Consider the following 23,996-nt stretch of genomic DNA (forward strand, 5'->3'; position numbering starts at 1 on the left):
AGATCAAATGAATGCATAAGGATTATGAAATCTAAATCAGAAATTTTAATTCAATTGAATGTGGAATAATCACTAAGGAAATTACATTGAAATTTATGCGACAGAGTCATTGATTGCAGATGTCATTCTGAGGTCAAATTATCTTTGTCAAAGATTTGAATGTATTTATCATGACAAAAGCATTTATTCGCATTATCTTTTATGGTTATTTATCTGTTTATTTTAATTAATGTACTGTAATCAATTAGTTTATTAACTTTATTTCTAATAATTTGTATTTATTAAATTTTATTCTTTTAAATGCTCATTATTATTAATTGCGTTGATCTCTCTCTGTTAATTTATCGTTTAGATACTTTCGCTGGGCGTGACACTTTACGCTCCTTCGCTAGCTTTGAGTGCCGCCACTGGATTGCCAAACTGGATTTCTGTGGCTACAGTCGGAGGGGTGTGCACATTCTATTGCACAGTTGTAAGTAGAGTTAAATGCGCATCATGTAAACTGAATGTTATAGAATCATAAACAATTTTCGGGGGGAATGGGGGAAATGATATTTTTCTTCTGAAGTAATTATGGGTTTAATATTCACTTCCTATGCACTCCATTGGTTAGAATTCCGTTTATTTTTAGATTCTTTTCAACTAAGGCTGAGTTATTTGCAATTTTTTTTTCTAAATTTTAAGCCGAACACAAATGATGAAAGAGAGAGTTTATTAAATAGGAACGTTTCATTTACACTCTCTTTCTATCAACGACGAGTATATGTTGGGAAAAAATAGAGATTTGAAAAGGTAGTTCATATAAATGGATTAAGTGGTTTCTACAGTTATCCTTTCAATGTTCCTAACACAGCATATTAAGTGAATCATCCGTATTTTTATACTTTACAATTTTTATCTCCATAATTACTTCAAGCAATCAACTAATTTATTAAATATCACATTTATAATTTTAACTAAGATTTATGTTGTTTTTTTTACAATTAAGTATATATTATATTGTTTATATATTTCCTAAGGGAGGTATCAAGGCAGTCATATGGACTGACGTGTTCCAAGCATTTCTTATGTTTGTCGCTGTTTTTGTGATTATTGTAAAAGGAACATTGGATATTGGAGGAATTGAAAATATCTTCAAAATATCTTACGATGGCGGGAGACTTAAATATCCAGGGTAAGTATATAACATGTTTCTACGTTGATTACTCGGTTTTATTCTTAAGAAAGAAAGAAATGATTATATCTGTATATCAAGTAACTCATAACAACATCTCTGAATGATAAACGAGATCCTTATCTCGAGACAAACATCATTGATTGCATAAAAGTGTACAACAATTAAATTATCTCGCGATATGCAATGCGTGTCTAAGATAGCTATTAGCATTCACAGTATTATCTCAGTATTTGATAAGCATCACGTAGCTTTTTTTTTCTTCTCTAGCATGCAACATGGTTATCAGCGGATGAGAGGAAATGCGTCTGTAACCATATTATTCTCGTGCATGTATCCTCTTTCCGTTTTGTACCATAAATGGTGTTTGTAGTTAAATGGGACAATTTCTAGATAGGTTTTGCTGGCTTTGCATTGATTTCTCAAATTTCCTTATTTCGTAATTTATTTCGAAATAAACAAAATAGTTTAATAGTTAAAATGAGATTTTATTTATATTTTAAGACAATGTTGTTTACATATATTTATCTCAAATTTAATTATAATTTGTGAATAATACATTTCTTTCAATTTCTAGATTGTCTTTCAGTTTTACAGAGAGATATAACATGTGGAATGTCCTTTTTGCCGGAACTACTCTCAGTCTTGCCACATACGGCACGAGTCAAGTGCAAATTCAACGTCTTCTTACAGTAAATGACATTAAAAAGGCTAGAGTGTAAGTATCGCGTTGTGTATATATATATATATATATATATATATATATATATATATATATATATATATATATATGTATATTTTTTTTAATGCACAAAATAGCAATGAAAGTTCATCCTGAATTTAATAACTAATTATCCAAAAAACGTTTAAATAAAAATAATTCAAATCCTGATTTCCCTGTTCCCATTTACAGGGCTGAGCTTCAGAACTGATATTACGCTAAACACATTCGCAGTTGATACATGAACACTTAATTTTATTATTATTTTTATTTTATTTTAATTGTTTATTAACAAACTTTTATAAATATTTAATTTGTAAAATATATTTATAAATTTTCTAATTTAAACTTAAATTTAATCTTATTATTGGATTTAACTTTCTTGCACCAAATTATAAAATGAATGTGATCACTTTTGAGGAACTGCTTATTTTAAAATACTGAAAATTCTCAGCTTTAGAGAATGTGACAACACGATCTAATTTTTCGTCTTTTTAATTGGTGGATGAACGGTTTGACAGCCAATGACATTTGTTACATGTTCCCTTTGGAGAGGTATTCCAGCACTTTAACATACATTAAAATCTAAGGGCCAGAACAAACAAACACGCAAATTTATTTTAATGGCATGAAACATAAGAAAATATTTTTATCGCTATATATACTAAACCAGTAAGATAGCCGTTAATATAATAAAAAGATGATATTTAATCGAAATGAAAAAAAAAACATTTAGCGAAAATAATGGTATACAGGTGCGAGATACGCTCTCTTAAACTGTTTCTAAATTTAAAATCAAAATTATGCGTCACACAAAAATATCAAAGTACAGTTTGGGATGGACAGAAAAGAATAATACCAGATATGAAATACTGAAGCACGAGCTGAACACAATTTATTACAAAAATTAATTGCTAATTCAATGTGAACATTACCTTGAAATTATTTATAGAAAATACATTTTGCAGAAAACAAACAGCTCTCTGAAAGTGGGTAGAGACAGAGAGAGAGTAAGAGATGGGTCATTAATCAATCTGAATTCCCTCTTCTGTACTGACTCAGGGGACCTCTGGAGACAGCCAAACATCCTCATGTGCGTGGAGTGTTCATCCACCCACTCGGCCACAATTCGGGAGCGGTGGGACGGTGCATTGTCTTGCTATAGTTACAGGTCTCCTACAGGGTGCTGTAGGCGCAGAAATGGGTGCACATGATCTGACAGTCTTGCGAACGATACAGGTCCCTGTATCGTTCGCCAGTGAGGGACAATGGTAGATGTCCCAGGGAACCCATTTCATCCCACGTAAACAGTCCTCATACGAGGATACCACCACCTCCACCACAGGCCCGAACTGTACCCTTCTGGCACGAGGGATCCACCGCTTCATGTGCTTGGCGACGCACTCGTACCCTGCCATCGGCGTGTATACCAACATGTACCTCGACTCATCAGTCCAGACGACCTTTTTCCATGCGTCGAGGGTCCAATGGCGGTGTTCCTGCGCCTATGCTAATCGTTATGCCTTGTGAGGTGCGGTGAGCAGAGGTACCCTAGTCGGGCGGTGGCTTCTGTATCCCATAGCAAGGAGATGGTGTGGCTGCTCACACGTCGTTGTTGTCCAGCATTGTATTGGCAAGTGATCTGCGGCACTGTGGCTTGTCTATCCGCTGTTACCATCCAAGCTAGCCGACGGCGTCCCCTGTCATCGACACGTTGTACACCACGGCAGTTAGTCCCTGGCGGCCGTGGGATAACTTTATCCGATACCATGTACTCACTGTACACTCTTGACACGGTGACCCGTGTAAAGCCCAGTGCCTGCACGATTTTGGGAGATGGAGTGCCCTATACGTCTTGGCTCCGACTACCTGGCCGCGATCATATTCGCTGAGATCTCGAGTCTTCCCCATTCTGTGCTCGACTATTACTCAGACGGTCAGTACAAGGTCTGACGACATCCCCATCACGTGGCACTGCTCCATTCGCCGGGGCGACCACAGCACCATTTCGCCAACATGGCAAGTATCTGTAATTCAACTGCTCATGAGTGTATAACCTAACAATTTTTGTCCATGTACACCTTTCACTGACTTTAATATATATATCAAGAATAACAAAAGAAACCGGAACTTTTACACGGAATTTTCCAGCTGACTGTGAGTTAACCAATCTCACAGTCAGCCAAAGAACACATATAGCAAACTATGCGATGAGGGATTATTATGTCCATCTTAGCATTAATTTCGTTTCTATGAAGACAAATTACTTTGCAATATTTAATTTTATATTTAAAAGTTAATTTTTCTCTGACATTTTCTGGAAATGAAAATGGGTACGTAGCTATTTTGTACAGGTATTGTACTATCTTTCCTATTCCTTTGAGATTTTATAAATTCATTTATTTCCTCAATTGCTGTTTCCTTTTTTTTCACATATTAATAATCCGTTATTTCTTATTCATCCCAATAGATGTCATTTTTTGGTAAGTTTTTAATTATATTTAGCACCTGCTTTTTTAATCAATGGTGGTGACCTTGTCTGATTTGTTCACCCGAATCCGAGTATCAAATGAATCCTTGTAAATTTCTTCAGTATTTGGATGACTTCGCCTGGCTTCAGACCGCTATCCAGTTTATTGGAGACCTAAATTAGCTTAAATAAGATTCTATATTTAGTTCTTATTAATCCTTAGTCCAACCAATGTTCTAAATGCGCTACAAATGAGTTCCAGTCTTTGCTGGGTGGTATTATTTATAAAAATGTATTTAATGTATAGCAAATTTGAAGTACTGTTACTTTAACTTAGCATTATTGCATGAAAAAGTGTTGGTATTATAAAGCTTACTATAAAAAAATTTTCTGTTTATTATTATTATTATTATTATTATCTATTATTCTTAGGGCAGTTTTCATTGGGATGCCTATGGCGGTGTTATATCACTTAGCTAATTGCCTCATTGGTCTCATCGTATACGCTTATTTTAGTCAATGTGATCCTGTATCCTACAAGGATAATTCAATCACATCGTACGATCAGGTAAGTACCTCATATGATCGAATAATTTCAATTTCTTTCTGTATGACGGGCATTCTGACCATTCCCTAAATCATTTTTATCCAAACTTAATATAAATATAAACAGATAAACAAAATACACAAACAAATAAATATATAAAAATAATAAAATAAAAGTTTCAAGAAAAAGGAAATAAAAATACACTAGAAACCGTAAATACAAACTGAGTAAAAAAATAAAGATGAACATAAAAATGTGTGCAACGAAATCAAGAAATAAAATCGCATAAATATCAAAAAATAAAATATAAAAAGAAGATATAAAATTGAATCATCAAAAAATAAATAAATAAATAAAAGTGAAGAAGACTTGCTCCTTATAAGTCGATAGATGGCGCTACATGAATTAGTATATTTGTTTTACTAGTATTGTGTCCTTCGACTTTTCAACAGAGAAAAGTGAAGAAATTGATTCGTATATTTATTTATTTGTTTATTTTATTATAGTAAAAGCATAGTTCAATGCTGTTTTAAAAAAATATCAAATAATACGGAACAAATAATGAATAAGAATAAAAAAAAAGTTTAAATATCTTCGATCTGATAGGTTTCTATAATATTATGAATGCCTCTCTCCTTCGTGATTTATTTTCAGCTTGTTCCATATTTTATCATTAAGTCCTTATCAACATTTCCTGGACTTCCAGGCCTCTGCATCGCTGGAATCTTCAGTGCTGCACTGAGCACTATATCGTCTGCCATCAATTCTTTAACCGCAGTGACAATGGAAGATTTCATCAATCCATATTGCTATGGACATCGCTTATCTCATAAAAAAGCTTCCATATGTGCAAAACTGTTATGTAAGTAATCACATAATGGAAATCTAGAACATAAAATAATTCATTCTTACTTAGCAATCATTACGTAAATGCTAATTTGTCTAATGTTAATAACTATCAAATATAATTTTAATAACTATCAATTATTAAAACAGAGGCAAACTTCATGGTATCTATTTTTGTATATTTCAATAATGCATATTTTTATTATGAAATAATATCGGAACTTATATTTAATTTAAAAAAATGAAAAATTAATTAAAATAGACACAAAGTTTGCTAAATTTTTAAAAATATTAACTACACCAATTGTATTTGACCATATGTTGTCAATGTATGACAATTTGTATGCAGCGGTGATTAATTACCCTGGGAGGGTAATTGCATGGCAATGCTGTAGTGAGTGAAGTCCTAACTGAAGCTCGGTTATTGCTGTTACCTTCCTGCCATGATCAGAGCTTTAATAGCTTAGTAACACCTTATCCCTACACTGTCCTCTACAGATAACGCGAAAGATGAAAAGCATTCTTGCTTCGCCCCTTTAAGCCAGTCCTTATAAGGACTATATTTAAATGGAATACACTTTCTCTTTCTTTAACCATAGCTGCATATTAACTTTATTTCTCATAATAAAGCAATGTATTTGTTTCTTTATTACAAACATTCATTTGAACGAGCCATGCAACAAAATTATAGTTACGCAGCTGTAGTGGAAAGAACAGAAAATAAAATAAATTCCGTCAAGAATGAATTTATGAAAAAATAGAACAATAACACAGAGTATCGTCAGTATTAAAGTGGCATTACAAAAAAAAATATTTAAAAAGAAACAGAAAGATATTTATCTTTGTGGTGTGTGTGTATGTTTTATAATAAAACATTTAATAGTACATCACAGGAAATTAGTAGAACAAAATATCAAAAAAGAAGTAAACAGACATGACATAAGATTGATAGATATCCTATATAAAAAAATATAAAAATGGGGGGAGTGAAAAAAAATCGAGGAATTAAGGACTGGCTGGATGAAGTAGAGACGCAAGATAGGAATATATGGAAATCCAGCCAGCAAAGGTTGGTCGATTAGCAGAGCCTCTGCTACTAATAGCTCACGCAAACAGTTAAGCAAGTTTCAGCGCATTTAGTAATTGGAAGGGAAAACAATCGTTTGATGCTGTTGTCACACTCTCCCTCGATGAGTTTTTGGACTCCCTGGAGGTGTCACATAATAATAAAAACAATCCCATCCTATCTGGTGGATATGTCACCAGATAGGATGGAATAAGATTAGAATAATATAAGATAGGATATGAAGTTATTTTATGACAGATTTTCTTAAACTGACTATATTCCCAATTAGTATGTTATGATTTCTTTCAATGAATTGAATATGTCCTCAAAATATAACAATATTTTGAGGACATATCTCTTTTGAGGAATATATCGTAGTACACTGCCTGAAGGGGCATATGGAGGCACATCTTCTGGATGAGCAAGCCGGATTTCTACAAGATCGAAGTACAGTGCAACAAATACTCGCACTAATACTAATAGCAGAGAAAGTTCGAAGAAAGAACAAAACGATATATTGCTGTTTCGTGGACTTCCAAAAAGCATTTGATAATATTGACCAAAATATAACATTGGGCATTCTTGGAATCCTATGATGTGGACAATAAATTGATCCGCCTGCTGAAAGATATAAACAGCCAAACACAAGCAAAAATCAGAATAGCAGGTGAGACTGGAGATTGGTTTGCCACTAGTCAAGCAACAAGGCAAGGGGACCCAATATCACCAATCATTTTCATCACACATCTGGGAAGAACACTAGATAAGATTAAAGAAGAAAGTGGAGGCATTTCAATAAATGGCATGATAATAAACTACCTCTGCTTTGCAGATGACATCGTCCTGATTGAAGAAGACGCAGCAAGGCTGGAACAGACATTGCAAACACTATACACAGAAGGAAAAAGATATGGACTAAATATCAACTTTGATAAAACTAAAACAGTGATATTCGGACAACAGGAGTTACTGAACAGAGTTACGATAGACATGTTTCAACTGGAAAATGTGGAACACTTCACATATCTTTGATGACGCGTGACTTGGACCCCAAAAAAGAGATAAAAATTAGAATAGACAGAGCAACAACTCTTTTAAAAGCCACGGACAAAATATGGAAGAGCCGAGCTATAAAAATGCAAACTAAACTGAGCATTGTAGAAACCTGTATCTTCAGCAGCATGCTCTATGGATGCGAGGCCTGGGTACTCCTGAAAGAATCTGAAAGGAGGATAGTGGCATTTGGGAGAAAGTGCTATAGAAAGGTCTTGAGAATAAGCTGGATACAGAAAGTGAACAATGAGGAAATCTACAGACGAATACAACCAAAAGAAAACCTGATTCAGAAAAATAATCAAAGGGAAACTACGTCTATTTGGCCGTATATGTAGAATGAATGATGAGAGAAAATTAAAAACGTTCCTATTTGGAATGGTTGAAGGAAAGAACAAAAGAGGAAGACCAAACAGAGAATGGGGCGATGACATCGTCATGGTGTGGAAACTATATACAAACTGAATCATCTTGCACAAAATAGAATGCGATGGATGAATCATATCAAGATGGCAGCAGACACCTACGGGCATTGGACCCATGGTTGTTGTTGTTGATGATGAAGATGATGAGTACACTGCGATTGGTTGCAATGTGCGCTCTCAAACATTACTGAGTTACGATGTATGCAACTCACTAATGTTTGAGTGAGGTCAGGTTGGAAAAATATATTGCATTATAAATATCGTTTGCAATATTTCAATTACTGCTAAAATTGATTAGTTAATCTGCGTTTTAAGAAACATATCACATGGTAGAGAATTTAAACTAAACAGACCCTTATAAGATAGTGCATATAATTTATAAGCAATTATTAATTGGTATTTGCTTGCTCAAGATTTTAAAATAATTGATAATCGTTTATTATTTCGGAAATATCTTTGTAGTGATTGTCCATTAATGAAGTAATACACCGGTTAGATTACAATGCACAGTGCTGGCCCCTGGAGAAAAGACAAAGGTCACATGAGCAAATATTCTCTATAGTAAATTATACTTGATTTGAAATATACGAAATAGTGAAACTGATGTTCTAGTATAAGCATGATACGGAATAAATTAATCATGAAATAATGAATAAATAAAATAAATGTTATTATCCCTAAAATAATAATCAACGTTTATGTAATTCTGCACAATGAACATTTAGAAATCAAATGTTAATATACGGTATTTAATCTGTAGAAGAAACATAATTGTCTCCTCTTCTTACATGTTCACTTCAATATCGTCAGCTTTTTTATACGGGTGTACGTGTATGTTGATGACATTTGTGGTGGCCACATTTGGGGGTCTCATTCAAGCCTGTTTCACTTTGGTCAGCATCCTTTCAGGACCCATACTGGGTCTCTTTATGTTAGGACTTCTAACTGTGAATACCAACAATAAAGTAAGTAACTTTTAAACAGTATTTATTTAATTATAATGTTGTTAACAATTTTTTTGGTTAAATTGCTAAAATCCTAAAAAATTCAAAAATTACAGTAAGATATCACAAACACCTTATTTATTTTAATAATTACTCCTTACATGTAGAAACTCGTCTTATATTGCTACGCGTTGGAGGAAGGAATCAATCGACCGTGAGATGCGGTGATTGATTTTATATGAGATGCCCATATAGGGTAACGGATGGCAATGCTGAACCAATGAAGTTTAACTGAAGTTCGGCTGTTGCTGTTATCCTGGGTAAATGAGTTCGCTCTCTTAGGTTTTGCCCTAAGGGAGCACTTTGAGTCTCCGGGGAAAGTGTTCTCCGGCACGGCCCGCTGAGGGGTACTTGCCGGTGAATTATTTTCCTCGGAATGTGAGCGGTTCTGCTCGGTACTCGAGTTTCACTGAGTAGAACCAACGCTGAGATTTGGACGGTCATTCGCCCACGAATGAGTGGCCTAGAGATCGTCCGATATTTTTGAGATATCACCTTTACTTACACATTACGGTGATTGATTCATTCAATCCACTACCCTTGGAGAGAAATGGATGGCAATGCTGTAGCTAATGAAGTTTTAACTGAGGCTCGGCTACTGCTGTTACCTTCCTGCCATGATCAGAGCTTTAATTGCTCAATAACACCTTATCCCTACACTGTCCTCTACAGATAACGGGGAAGATAAAAAGCATTCTTGCTTCGCCCCTTTAAGCCAGTCCTTATAAGGATTGCTACGCGTTACCCATGTGGTGGCCGGGATAAGAATATCCCCAATGTAGCTCATGCATGTCGTACGAGGCGACTAAAATGGGTATCCTGGGAGGCTAATGGATGGCAATGCTGTAACAATGAAGTTTAACTGAAGCTCGGCTATTGCTGTTACCCTCCTGCCACGATCAGAGTTTTACAGAACTCAATAACTCCCTATCCTTACACTGTCCTCTACAGATAACGGGGAAGATGAAAAGTCTTCTTGCTTCGTCCTTTTAAGGACTTAAGGAATGATACGCGCGCAAGCATACCGCGCAGTTCCACTGTTGTTTATTGCTTCTATGTTGTTTGCGCCAGTAGCAGTGTTCGTAGTGCTTATGAAGCTTACTCCGTCTCTTTAAATATTTGAACATTACAATTAAAGACATAACATTTCTTATAGTTTTTATTTTAGAACATTATTGGGGTTATGATAATGGATTTTATTTTTAAGTAATTTTGAATTATACTGAACTGTATAATTTTATCGATGATAAACAATGTTTTTTCATGTTTAATTTTTTTTTTTTAAATTTTTACCATAATTTTGATCTTTTATCCAAACACGTATACACTGTTACTTACAGTGTTTGGATACACTTATCCAAACACTGTAAGTAACAGTGTTTGGATAATTTGTATTTACAGTGTAAACGTGTTTACACTGTAAACACGTATACACTTGGATTGTGCGAAGTTAGACGTAATGGTGATGAAATTCTTAAATTACAAACGGAGACATACTGTATTAAAGAGGTCAAGATAAGGAAACAATCAGTAGAGAATAAAAAATTGAAGAACAACAAAATAGAAGTTGACAGTGTATCCGATCGAATAGCAAATATTGTTGTTCAAATTTCGAAAAGATACACTCTTAAGGTCATCCAAGTCTATGCACCAACAACAAATCATACTGACGAAGAAATTGAAGCCTTCTATCATGATGTGTCCCAACTTTATAATGAAGGAAAACATCATTTCAAAATTATAATTGGAGACTTTAATGCTAGAATTGGTATACAACATTCAGATGAAAGCCCAATGGGAAATTTTGGATATGTCATGAGAGATTACAAACGCTAATAGACTTTGTAGAAAAAGAACACGTGTACATCATGAATTCCTTTTTTCAGGGAAAAAAAAAACACATAGGAAGTTGACATGGAAAAGTCCAAATGCAAAATCTGGTGAAATTGACTATATTCTCAGCAAGAAGAAAAACATCTTCAAGATTGTTCTGTTATAAACACCTTCAACGTTGGAAGTGAGCATTGTATGTTACGCGATAAGATTCAAATAAACTGCCAAAAAGAAAGAAGAAATTGTTTCGAAGATCAAAGCAAAACATAGATGTACATGAACTCAACATTAAAAATGATATATTCCAACATGAACTAAACAATGGATTTAAAAATCTTATTGTAGATGACAATGCTAATCCATCAGAAAGTAATAATGGCATTATTACTCAAAACATTTATCAATGCTCACTTGAAATAACTGGTACCGCAGAACAGAAACAAGACAAAATTTCTGAAGAAACAAAACGGCTGATGAAGAAACGAAGAGAAATGAAACAATCAAATACCCACAGAATAAAATTGAATACACTGAATTGTGCAGAACAATCAGAAAACGTATCACAGAAGGAATAAGAAATTCAATTGCAAATTCATACAACAAACAATTAAAAACAACCGTAATCTCAAAAGAGCCAAACAGCAATCGATGAACACCAACAAACAGATGATTGCAGTCAAACTACAAGACGGGACCATCACCAGAGATAGATATGCTATAGCAAAAAGAGTTGAAGAATTTTACTCAATATTATATTAGGATGATGAATTAAATGAAGAAGAAGACAACTGCGACACAGCTGAAGTACCACAGATTCTACCAGAAGAAGTTTTGTGGAGCATCCAAAGCTTGCAAAATGGGAAAGCTGCAGGTGAGGATGGAGTTATAGCTGAACTTCTGAAAACAGGTGGGAAAATAATCTACAAATTCTTAGCAAAACTATTTACTTTATGCCTTAAGAAAAATGATGTACCAACAACATGGAAGAAGGCTACCCAATTCTGATACAAAAAAAGGTGATAAAGAAGACGACGAACTACCGACCTATCAGTCCACTATCAGTGGTTTACAAAGTGTTTACAAAAGTCTTAGCTTTGTGTGACTCTAGACCTAGCACCACCAAAAGAACAGGCAGGCTTTCGAAGGGGCTTTAGTACAATGGACCATATTCAAGTTGTACAGCAGATTATTGAACGGTGTAATGAATATATATTACCACTATGTCTTCGTTTTATTCACTATCAGAAAGCCTTTGATTTACCTAAACCTTGTGCAATACTTAAAGCATTAAGAAACCAACAAGTGGAGGAGCCATACATCAGGACCATCAAATCAACATACACCAATGTCACAGCAGCAATTCATTTCAATGGAAACATCTCTACTGTGGGAATACAGAAAGGTATAAGACAGGGTGACACAATATCTCCAAAATTATTCACAGCCCTGCTTAGAAGAAATATTCAAACTTCTTGATTGGGAAGGGAAAGGTCTGAAGATAAATGGAAGATATTTAAGCCATTTATGCTTTGCAGATGACATAGTTATCTTTACTTCAACTGTGCATGAATTACAGACTCGTATCCATGAACTCCAAATTGCTAGCAAAACAGCAGGCCTACAGAAGACCCAAGTTATGTTCAATAGCTATGGCCAACCATAAATAATAAAAATCGATAATGAGGAAATTAAAGTAGATCATTATATATACTTAGGACAACAGATATCAATGGAACAAAATATCCTGGACGAAATTAAAAGGCGCACAATGCTTGGGTGGAAAGCATTTGGAAAATTACATTCAATATTCAAAAGCCAACTACCATTTATGCCTGTAGAGAAAAGTTTTTAACTAATGTATTCTTCCTATATAGACATATGACTGCCAAACGGACCATAAATGCAAAGGAAATTCAAAAATTAAGAACAACCCAATTTAGTATTGAAAGAAGTATGCTTGGTATCACAAGACTGGATCACAAAAGGAATACATGGATAAGAAACCAAACCAAAGTCTCTGACGTCATAGGAAGAGTGAAACATCTAAAGTGACAATGGACTGGACATATTGCTTGAAGACAAGATCAACGGTGGAAAAAAGAAGTAATGGATTGGATTCCACGAGAAAAAATGACCACGACGCCGACCTAAATCACAGTGGATTGATGATATCATCAGATTTTCAGGAGTAACATGGAAAAGGAGAGCCAAGGACAGACAGTTTTGTTTTGGAGTAATCTTGGAAAGGCCTTCATCTAGCAGTGGATTGACAATGGCTGATGTTGATGATGATGATGATGATGATGATGATGATATATATATATATATATATATATATATATATATATATATATATATATATCCATCAAAACATGACTCCAATAAATAATATGTTATATTTTTGTTATTGAAACAAATAGACATAATAAAGAAAAAACATAAAATAATCATGCAAGAAAATTGGACGAAATTAATGTGGGGGGGGGCTTCCTGAGCGAGAGAGACAATGCAGTATGATTGATTTTAAAACTTATTCTTTTATCTATATAGAAATAAGAGAAACATTAAACTGGTAGTTGTCTTTTTTTTTTCTTAATGTATGCAAGTATATTAATTCACATTTCTAGAAATTTCAAAGGACTTTAATTTAAAAAAAAAACTTTTAAAATAAATTCTCCATTGCATTCTAACTCAAGAATAAAATAAAATCAAAAGCTCAGACCCTCAATTTCTAAAAGGGAAATGATTTTTGTTTTCAAAACTACTCCATCACTAAGAAATCTGTGGATCCTCTGAAACCAAAACATAATTTTTCTAAGGAAGACATTATTCTTTCATTAAACTGAAACAATAATGTCTGGGTTCCAAAAAATGAAGTGTTTAAACTGCTTTACTTAAACTCATCTTACGTCGTGTTTAATTAAATTGCACATAGATAAAACTAAGATAAACCAGACAATATTGTGTATAGATAAAGTATAAAAATGTTTGTGCTCGCTTTTATACTTTAGGGAGCAATGTCCGGAACCTTAATCGGAATAGGCATGATCTCCTGGATAGCATTCGGGTCAAATTCAGCTCGAGTACCGGTTTCAGTACTTCCAGTTTCAGTTCAAAGTTGTCCATCAGTTTCCAATTATACTCCACTAGCTTACAGTATTTTAGCTGATGAAATGGCTGCTCCAGATATGACCAATCAAACACTACTCACAACAGGACCACCTCATGAAATTGAAGAAATCAAGACAGAGTACGTACTTTACATTATCAGCTGCTATCTCAAGTAAAACTAACTGTAGAGTATGCAGCATTGGTATACGTATTTTGCTGTATAATTCTAAATATTTTCATAAAAACGTTCATACTATTATAAATTAAAGTGCATTAATAATTATCTTAAGGATAGTAAACTGAAGAGTAGAATAATTAATAAATTTCTATTATAGTTTTATTTATTGGATATAAAGTAATAAAATGTTTATATAAATTACATTTATAAAACTAAACAAGAGGTTGAGGGTATTCAGGATCAATCGACCGTGAGATGCGGTGATTGATTCATTCAATCCAATACTCTTGGAGGGTAATGGATGGCAATGCTGTAGCCAATGAAAATCTAACCGAGGCTCGGCTATTGCTGTTAACCTCCTACCATGATCAGAGCTTTAATTGCTCAATAACACCTTATCCCACACTGTTCTCTACAGATAACGGGGAATATGAAATATGTTTCTTGCTTCGCCCCTTTAAGCCAGTCCTTATAAGGATAATTCTATAAAACTAAACAAAAGAGTTACTTGGACAATTTGACAAAAAATAAAACATGAATGTTAATGGGTCGCTCCTGTCTTCCAACATAAGGTTAAAATTAAGTTCTAACAAATTAATATTTAGAATACTATTTGTTTTAGAATTTCTTTAGAAATGCAAAAGCAATTATAAGATTTTTTTAAAAGTTAATTAATATGCTAACAAACTACATTACACCGACGTGATTTAGCCAATAGTTCATCTGAAAAATTATTGCCAAACAGATCTTTTTACCAACAAATTATATATTATATTATATTATATTATATTATATTATATTATATTATATTATATTATATTATATTATATTATATTATATTATATCGACAAATGATGATATTCAGTAAATTAACGAATGGCGATTTAACCATATCATATTAAGAAGAACATAAATATTAGACAAAGCATCTTAAGAATTTCGAAGGCTAATGAAAAGAATCAAGAATGATATAATATGAATGAGGGATTCAACCAAACCCATGAACATTAGGCAGTATATGTTGAAATGTTAATCTAATGTAATTAGCTAAATAAGAGAGAAATGATGTTATAAATTAACATGCATCACATGAAAAATGAAGGGTATATGTATACGGTATGGGCAAATCAAAGATCATTTCTTTTCTTCTTTTTTTTTATGCTGCTTCCACCTACAAAAAATTACTTCTAAACCTATAGCACATGTATACTGTGAATAGGCTTAGAATCTGTTTTCTATTTTTATCTATTTTTTGTATAATATAAGGTTTTTTATTTTAATATAAAGTAATATATAATAATATTATTACATATTCATAAATTAATAATATTAAGCATTGTTTTAGTATAAGGGGGTGGTTAGTCTATCTTCATATGTATACTTATGGTAGGTTTGCCCGATTGTGAGATAAAATCCCCGCTTTTTAGATAGAGGGAACGGTACAAGCTTCGTGAGACTGACTAACTCACGTTTAATCGAAAAGCCCTGATAAAAATGGGAAAATTAACAAAGTAAATAAAAGATAACTTTAATACCAGTACCATCTTGTATTATTCAGGTTACATTCAACTTATATATTATTTGCTGTTTCATTATTTCAAGTGTCCATTATTCTTAATTGTTCCAATAAAAATTTGAGGATATTATGACCAAGAAGCTTAAAATAATACAAACTTTGCAATGGTTTTTATATGAAAGTTTAACTCTTTCATATTACGCAAGTTTCTGGAGAACTACTGATAAATATTACTAAAATCTACTGAATATCAAGAGAAAATTCAGGCATAGATTTTGCTTTTCACGAATAATTATGTTTTAAGATCTAAAATTCTTGGTCAAATGTACACGAAATTAGAAAGCTCAATCAATATATAATAAGGATATTCAGACACATTCTTCTGACACTCTTTCTTTACTGTACCTTTGGAGTGTAATGGATGGCAATGCAGTAGCCAATGAAGTTCTAACTGAGGCTTGACTATTGCTGTTACCCTCCTGACATGATCATTTTCATCCTAAGATGAAAAGCATTCTTGCTTCGCCCCTTTAAGCCAGTCCTTATAAGGACTATATAGACTAAAGTTAAAAAACGAAGTGAAGTAAAACCCTTTCTTAAAGTGAAAGGTAAGCATTCAAATTTAGTCTGTCATCGACAGCTTGTGGATTTTCAGACTTCATTGGAAGTATTCCTTGCAAATTAATTGCCTGCACTTTTGCAAATATATACTGTACTTACTTAAACACAGGTATAAAATAAACAGGCTTAAAAAACTTTAAAAAAAAAACTTTTTCAAAAAAACGAAAGGAAATCTATATATTCCCACCAATATACTGCAAAATCAGCACGATAAGTTACTTCTAATATACAATAGTATGGAGAGATATGTACGCTCTTCCATGATTTAATGTAATATATGGTTCGATAATAAATGCCTGAGTTTCCGTGCAAAAAATGTCAACCTTTGTACGATCCCAATTAATTCATTTGAGTGAAAATACCCGATAAAGGCTTCTCACCTCATAGACTGGATTCGAGTCTTTCCACCAAAGGACATAGAAATCTGAGTTATTGAAGATCAACTGATAGCCGTGATTACAGTTATATAGAATCTATATAATTATAGATAATATAATAATTTTGCTCTCTATCATAGATTAAATGTAATTAGCCAACTGAGAATTTGAAACATGTTAAGAACCTAGTACACAATGTTACTATGAACTGTGGTTAATAATGGCTCTTTGTTCTGTATATATAGATCAACTATGAGCAAATAAAAATAAGAGAGAAAATAAATAAAATAAAGGTTAACGAACTGAAATAAAAACTAAACGTAATTAAGAAAACAATAACAATATTGAAATTGAAATTGGGAATAACCATACAAATGAAATGAAAAATTCCATATTGGAAATAACCATATACAACACGCAAGATTAATAAAATTACGCAAGATTGAAGAAAAATTTCATTGTATGAAATCAGTCAAGTTTTCCGTTGAAATTTATATTAATATATAAAATAGATAAGGATTTCAAAAAGGTGTTTTAATCTGAAGTTTGAGAAATAAGTTTTTTACATCTGAAATATGAAATTTCCTTTAAATATTTCAATAGCTGTATATTTTACTCTGAAATTATTAAAACATAATTAATAAATTTATATTGCATATTATTATTATAAGTATAGCTACTTTATGTGGGCGAGTGGAACATATTATGTATAATGTACTACAAAGATGACTCTAATTGGAGTGTAATATACTGCTGTGTTATTCGAGGAGGATTGTAACGGATTATAAAACCCTGTGAATTCAAACAAATCGCTGAAATATTTTATCACCTTATCGAATTAGTTAGAACATAATTGATCTATACGATTATCTGCTTAGTTGAACAAATATTCCTTTCAAATTTCTACATACAGGCAGATATTTCCTTTATATCGGATATCTTTCTTGTGGTACTCAACACTCAGCACCCTGCTGACGGTGGTAGCTGGTTACGTCATCAGCATTCTAACAGGTAAGATTATTAAAATAATAAGTTAAACCAAAACAATGAAATAATTCGTCCGATTTTAGATTTATAGTAGTTTATTAAAATGAATGTGATTAGGAACTTCGATTTTACACTCGCACTCCCGTTTTTTTTTTTTTTTTTTTTCATCTACAGGTACCGTATATTATCGCGTATAATGCGAAACATTTATGGTAAAAAATACTATTTAAAGTTAGTGGTTCGCATTATATGCTGATTTTAAAATATATAACATCTTATTAGACTTGCACAACGTGGACATGGCATTTTTGGGCTAGTTTTCAAACGAAATTTCTAGTTCGCGTTATAATCGCATTATACGCGAAAATAGACGTTTATACGCGAAAATGTTTCGCGTATAAACGTCTGTACTAAAACAGTAAGACGTTTTAGTACGTCTGTACTGTTATATTTAGTACAGACGTACTAAAACTACATTAATAAGTGTTTCGATAATTGTTTATCTCCTTGTGTACTGCTGTAACATTTGTAATGGTATAATATGACCTTTCCTGTCCTTGCACTAATAACCACAAAGCAACCAACCAATTAACCAAGTACTTTTACAACCCATTGTTGCAAAAAGTACTTAAAATGGTTGAGTAAATAATATATATCTTTTCGGCATTACTGTACTTAATTCAATATTTTTTTTTCGTTGTTCTCAGGTGGCAATGAGCATGTTGAACCGAAACTTCTAAGTCCTCTGGTGAGGACTTGGCTTCTCTCAAAAGAAGGCCAAAAACTAGAAAGTTCTGTAAGTTTCTTTTTAATGTTTGTTTGTTATGAATAACATGATGAAACTTAAGAAGGCTTTATGGGAATATCTTCCCTAAGGTAGTGTAAGGCTGCTCGTGATAGACTCCCCATAAGTTCACGTTTTAGGGCCTTGATTCAAAGTCATATTTACAATACACCACTCAGAATATCTATTATCAATCATTCGCCTTTTTTATTACGTTTATTTGAACATTATAAATGCAGTATCCCATACCCAACCACCTGCAACAAATAAAAGGGGGGGGAATGCAAACAAAACACAGAAAGTTAGCAACATCAGCAAAAACCCTATCCGAATATTATTACATGCCATACTATTAAAACACTGCCCTGAAATCAAGAAGGTCACCATTATTCATAATGCTATAGTTCTTCTTATTATTATTCCTTCCCTCCTTTTTTACGTTGCAGCGTCGAGGATTTTCTATTCATTTAACTGCTACCGTATCGAGGATAAGGTGGTTAGCCATATACCTCCCGGTGTGTCCTATGTCCTGTATGTTCACAGGCCTGTTTTCCAGTTCTGAGGGACCACAAACCCGAGTTTCCGGTTTAAAAAAAAAAACCGACCTCCGTATGATACCGGCTAACTCACCTTTAGTCGAAAGAGACTAGATAGATGCCTCACGTCACTAACAGGAATCGAACCCTGGTCTTTCCAACCCAAGGACTTTGTCTATACTGACTGATATATGGAGGCTCTAATGCTACAGTTATATAGGTAAAATTGAACATTATACAGATCCATACATAGTCTACATTAAGTCAGCAATGAGAACTGAAAGAAGATGGTTTGATGCAAAATCGGGTATAAGGCAAGAGTATACTTTATCTCCAGCCTAATTCATCCTTTAAGTGTATCACAGTATGGAATCAAGTGACATTAAACCTGATATCAGAATCGAATATATTAAACCTGGCTTCCTTTACATCACTATACTTTACATCATTATACTTCTAAAATAGAACAAATGGAAGTCTCGTCTCCAGGATTCTTTGATTAAATTGAATAATGCTTTAAAATATTTGACATGAAAATTAGTAATAAAAAAAGACCTATAAAATAGGAAGAAATATGAAACCTTCAACTGCATTCTCAATGAAGAACAAGTAAAGCATTTCTGCTATTTTGAATGAAAATGGGAAATTAAATTTGGAAATAGACAACTATTAACTACTAGGTAAAAATGTAAGAAATGCGGTGATTTAAAAACAGAAGCTGCACGTGAAGCACATGACATAGAAGAGGAATGGGGAAATCTGAAACCAGTCCTGACAAAAGCAACAGAAATGTTAGTATTAAAGAGCAAATGGAATGGGAAAAGACGAAACTGGAACACAGAAATATAAAAGACAATAAAAAATATATAAAAAAAACAGAGTTACTAGAAATGGCTCAATTCGCAAAAGTAGAGTACAAAAGAAACAGTGCAATTATAAAACGAGAAGTAAGGAAAAACATGGAGAGAGAGAGAGAGAGAGAGAGAGAGAGAGAGAGATGGAGCAGTTTTGTCACTGAACTAGAAAAGGATATAACTAAGCCATAACCAAAAATCTATCGTCGTCGTCCGGTAGCATCCTCTAACAAGAGGGTTGCAGCAGATGAGCAGCTCTTCTCCATTTCTCTCTGTCTGTCGCCTCCATCATTCTTAAACCAGTCCATTCCACGATGTCATTAAACCACTCTCTAGTTGGTCTTCCACGTCTTCTCTTCCCCTCAACTTACCCTTGTAATATAGTTCTTGTCAGTTGTACCGAAGAACCTCTCAGAAGATGTCCTGCAAATCTAGTCTTTCTTTGCATATTCCTTAATAGTGTTCTTTCCATCCCAACTCGTCTTAAAACTTCTTGATTTGATATTCTTTCTGTATAGCTCATCTTTTCCATCTTTCTATAACACCACATTTCCAATGCATTAATTCTTTCCATATCTCTCTTTCTTAGTGTCCATGACTCACTTCCATAACTTGCAATACTCCAGACTGTTGCTTTAACTATTCCAATTCTAACGCCTATTTTAGTGTTCTTGTTTATTAAAATTCTCTTCATTTCCATAAATGCCGATTTAGCTTTGCCTATTCTATTTCTAATGTCCAACTCTGAAGTTCCTTTCTCTGAGATCCAGCTACCTAAATATTAAAATCTTTCCACTTCTTCTAAAATCTTTCCTCCACATTTTATTTTTACATTATCTCCTATTTTTCTACCCATTATCATTATCTTGGTCTTTTTTGTGTTAATTCTTAGTCCATACTCTTTACAAGAGTTTTCAATTCTTTGAATAATTTGTTTTAACCCATTTTCACTTTCTGCCATCACTACTACATCATCCACATATCTTAAGTTAGTAATGATTCTTCCGTTTATTTTTATTCCTTCTTCTACATCCTCAAGTGCCTCTCTAAACATTTGTTCACTATAAAACAATTTAAACAATAATGGTGATAACTTGCATCCTTGTCTGACTCCTCTCTCCACCGGGAATTCTCCTGTTTCCTCTCCATTTACGCACACTAACGCTATTTGTGACCAATATAATCTCTTTAAAATTTCCAAATCATAAGAGTCTACATCGGTATTCTCTAGAATGTCAAAAAGCCTTTCATGTTTCACTGTATCAAATGCCTTTTCAGAATCTAGAAATCCCCCAAAACAACTTTCCACCATGGTTTAGTGTTTTCTCCCCAATAATTCTTAGACAAGTTATAGCCTCTTTAGTTCCTCTGTTGGTTCTGAATCCAAACTGTTCCTCGTTCATTTCTTTTTCTATTTTATTCCTAATTCTCTCTAAAATATCTATAAAATAATAAAATACGTGAACAACGAAATAAAATAAAAGGAAAAAATGCAAACCATAGATTTATATATAAATTTTATATATTTATATAAATGGATGGAATTTCACAATCTCTGGACTGATAATAATAAAGAAGTAAAATTTTATACTACAAAGAATGATCTTTTTTATTTTCGTGTTATATCAACACTCACACACCATCCCTTGTGAATATGAAAAGATGGATTGCGAGACGAAATCTCCTATCTCTTTACTATCTCATTGCCAAGAGGAAATAAGTCGTTCATCTTAGAAATGCAAATTCGTAACATTAATATCCACAAGTCAGCAAAGCATGATGAAATGTTGATTCCTTTGGATTTTATATGAAATATTTAATGGGTTTTATTCGGTCGTAAAGATTTTGTCTCATTCCTCGCTTGTACAAATTACTTTTTGAATTAAAAAAAATGAATTAGTATTATTAATAACATTTTGTTTAATCCATTTTCATCGATTTTCTGTGTTAAATGTATCATGCATTACTATTTTAAAAATCTGCATTCGATATTTAAAAATGCATTGGACGTTATAAATTACTAGCTTAATTGAGAGATTTTATTACGGTTCAACATACGGTATTATGTTATTATTATTTATTTATTTATTCACATAATTGATACACAGTCAAAAACAAGATATCATTTAAATAACAATTTGAAATCTTGACTATAAATTATAGACACTAGCTCTCTCTCTCTCTCCCTCTCTCTCTCTCTCTCTCTCTCTCTCTCTCTCTCTCTCTCTCTCTCTCTCTCTCTCTCTCTGTCATTCTTGGGTAGAATTTTTTCAGATTCTACCCAAGCATCTAAGAGTAGTCTGTCAGGTGGCATCGTAAAATATGGACTGTTCAAAGTAATGATGTTTTTGTCGATCATATGGGATCAATTCGTTGATGTTTAATTGCTGTAAAAAGTTGAATAGCTTCTTTGAAATTGCACCAAGTGCACCGATAACTATTCGGGTGACTTTGGTGTGTTTAAGCCACAGTCGGCCAACTTCGATTGGCAGATCTCGATATTTAGTCATTTTTTCCAGTTCTCTGTTGTTAATGTTGTTATCACTGGGCACTGCGATATCGATAATCCAAACCTGTCGAGGTTCGATAATTGTGATGTCAGGTCTATTATGTTCCAAATGCCGATCAGTTTGTATTCTAAAGTCCCAGAGAATTTTTGCTGTTTCGTTTTACAGTACTGTCTCTATTTTATGCTGCCAACATATTATTATTATTATTATTATCTGTGACCTCGAGGGAGTCAAGGGCTCATCGAGGGGGGCTTAAAATCATCCAAACCAACTATCATACCTTCCCTTAAACTCATTCACACTAGATGCACTCACTATCCCTAAGGGCAAATTATTCCACTCACTGCTGCGTGAGAGAAAAACCTAGCTCTTACCCCTTTCTTGACTGCAAATAAATTTAACTGCCATGGATGCCCCTCCCCACATTCCATATAACTTAAAATTTCATCAGACGATATTTTATAACACCCATTCAAAAGTTGATAGGCTTCTATCATATCCCCCCCTCCTCTTTCTGCTGTTAATCAGAGTCTGCAATCCACATACTCGCAATCTGTCCTCATAATCTAAATCCCATAATCCAGATATATTATATATCATTTAATAAAAATGCTTGTTTCGATATCTAATCTTTCAGGAACAGAACCGAGTGATTTGTCACAAAGAAGAAAATGATAAAAACAGATGGTGGAGAATTCCAAGGAGAAGTACTGTTTATATTCTAGAGGATGATCAAAGAAGCCGAAAATTCACACTAGGATCTAAACAAGAAAAATCGAATGAAGTGCTATTTTAACCTGTATTATAGTCATCCCATGCCATGGGCAATTGTATCATAGTAAATGTACCATAACACTTCAGCGAAACACTGTATCATAGTTCAAAGACAAAGGCATCTATTTATACAAGAATCGTCGTTTTTTATTGTATGACTAATGACAAAGATTATAGAATTGTAAAGGGAGAAAATGAATAAAGAAAGAGCGAAAAAGATATTTTGGAGAAATATAAATCAGGTTGTCTGTGTCAGTCATTAATATTTATAATATTTTCTTTATTGATTAAATAAAAAGAAAAATTTTAAAAGACAGTATTAATTCTTCAAAGTATAAAAAGCTAGTGAACATATTTCTTATATTACTTGTTTTTGTAACGTAAAAAGTAAAAGCCACCACTGTTTAATTATTTACATTTTTCACCGTTAGATGGCATCGTTTAGCTACACGTAACGAAGGAATTTTCATTTGAAGGAATTGATCAGATGTTGATATTCGTGACACTGTAATGCAGGTAAATGACATCCGGGTTCTTTGAAAACCTATTTAAGTAATAATGCAAAATCTAACTGTGCTTCTATACTGCACATTTGTTCTGTTTGTTCTG

General features: G+C 33.2%; 2 protein-coding genes across 2 annotated transcripts in view; both read left to right on the forward strand.

The window, feature by feature from the left end:
- Positions 1-5,782, forward strand: part of LOC150105619 (putative sodium-dependent multivitamin transporter) — a 35,704-nt gene extending 29,922 nt beyond the window's left edge. The window contains exons 5-9 of the mRNA XM_090394004.1: positions 353-472; positions 1,020-1,174; positions 1,752-1,892; positions 4,798-4,933; positions 5,567-5,782. Coding sequence (XP_090250130.1) covers positions 353-472; positions 1,020-1,174; positions 1,752-1,892; positions 4,798-4,933; positions 5,567-5,782 — 768 coding nt within the window. The remainder of the gene's footprint in view (positions 1-352; positions 473-1,019; positions 1,175-1,751; positions 1,893-4,797; positions 4,934-5,566) is intronic.
- Positions 5,783-9,152: 3,370 nt separating this feature from the next.
- LOC150105620 (sodium-dependent multivitamin transporter-like) lies at positions 9,153-23,573 on the forward strand. Its single transcript, XM_090394947.1, has 5 exons — positions 9,153-9,267; positions 14,151-14,389; positions 17,856-17,953; positions 18,637-18,725; positions 23,251-23,573. Exons 1-5 carry the CDS (start codon positions 9,232-9,234, stop codon positions 23,407-23,409), a joined length of 621 nt encoding a protein of 206 aa, XP_090251073.1. The 5' UTR covers positions 9,153-9,231; the 3' UTR covers positions 23,410-23,573.
- Positions 23,574-23,996: the final 423 nt, after the last annotated feature.

Source organism: Typopeltis vanoorti, chromosome 6, assembly GCF_054136105.1.
Source record: "Typopeltis vanoorti isolate ZY-2024b chromosome 6, IOZ_Tvanoo_1.0, whole genome shotgun sequence".
NCBI lineage: Eukaryota > Metazoa > Arthropoda > Arachnida > Uropygi > Thelyphonidae > Typopeltis > Typopeltis vanoorti.

Bases quoted from the DNA above. Each gene is read 5' to 3' on its own strand.
- LOC150105620 (XM_090394947.1), top strand. From the start codon at position 9,232: ATGTTAGGACTTCTAACTGTGAATACCAACAATAAA. The intron at 17,954-18,636 runs GTAAGATTATTA...CGTTGTTCTCAG, and splicing joins CGTCATCAGCATTCTAACAG to GTGGCAATGAGCATGTTGAA. The intron at 18,726-23,250 runs GTAAGTTTCTTT...CTAATCTTTCAG, and splicing joins GCCAAAAACTAGAAAGTTCT to GAACAGAACCGAGTGATTTG.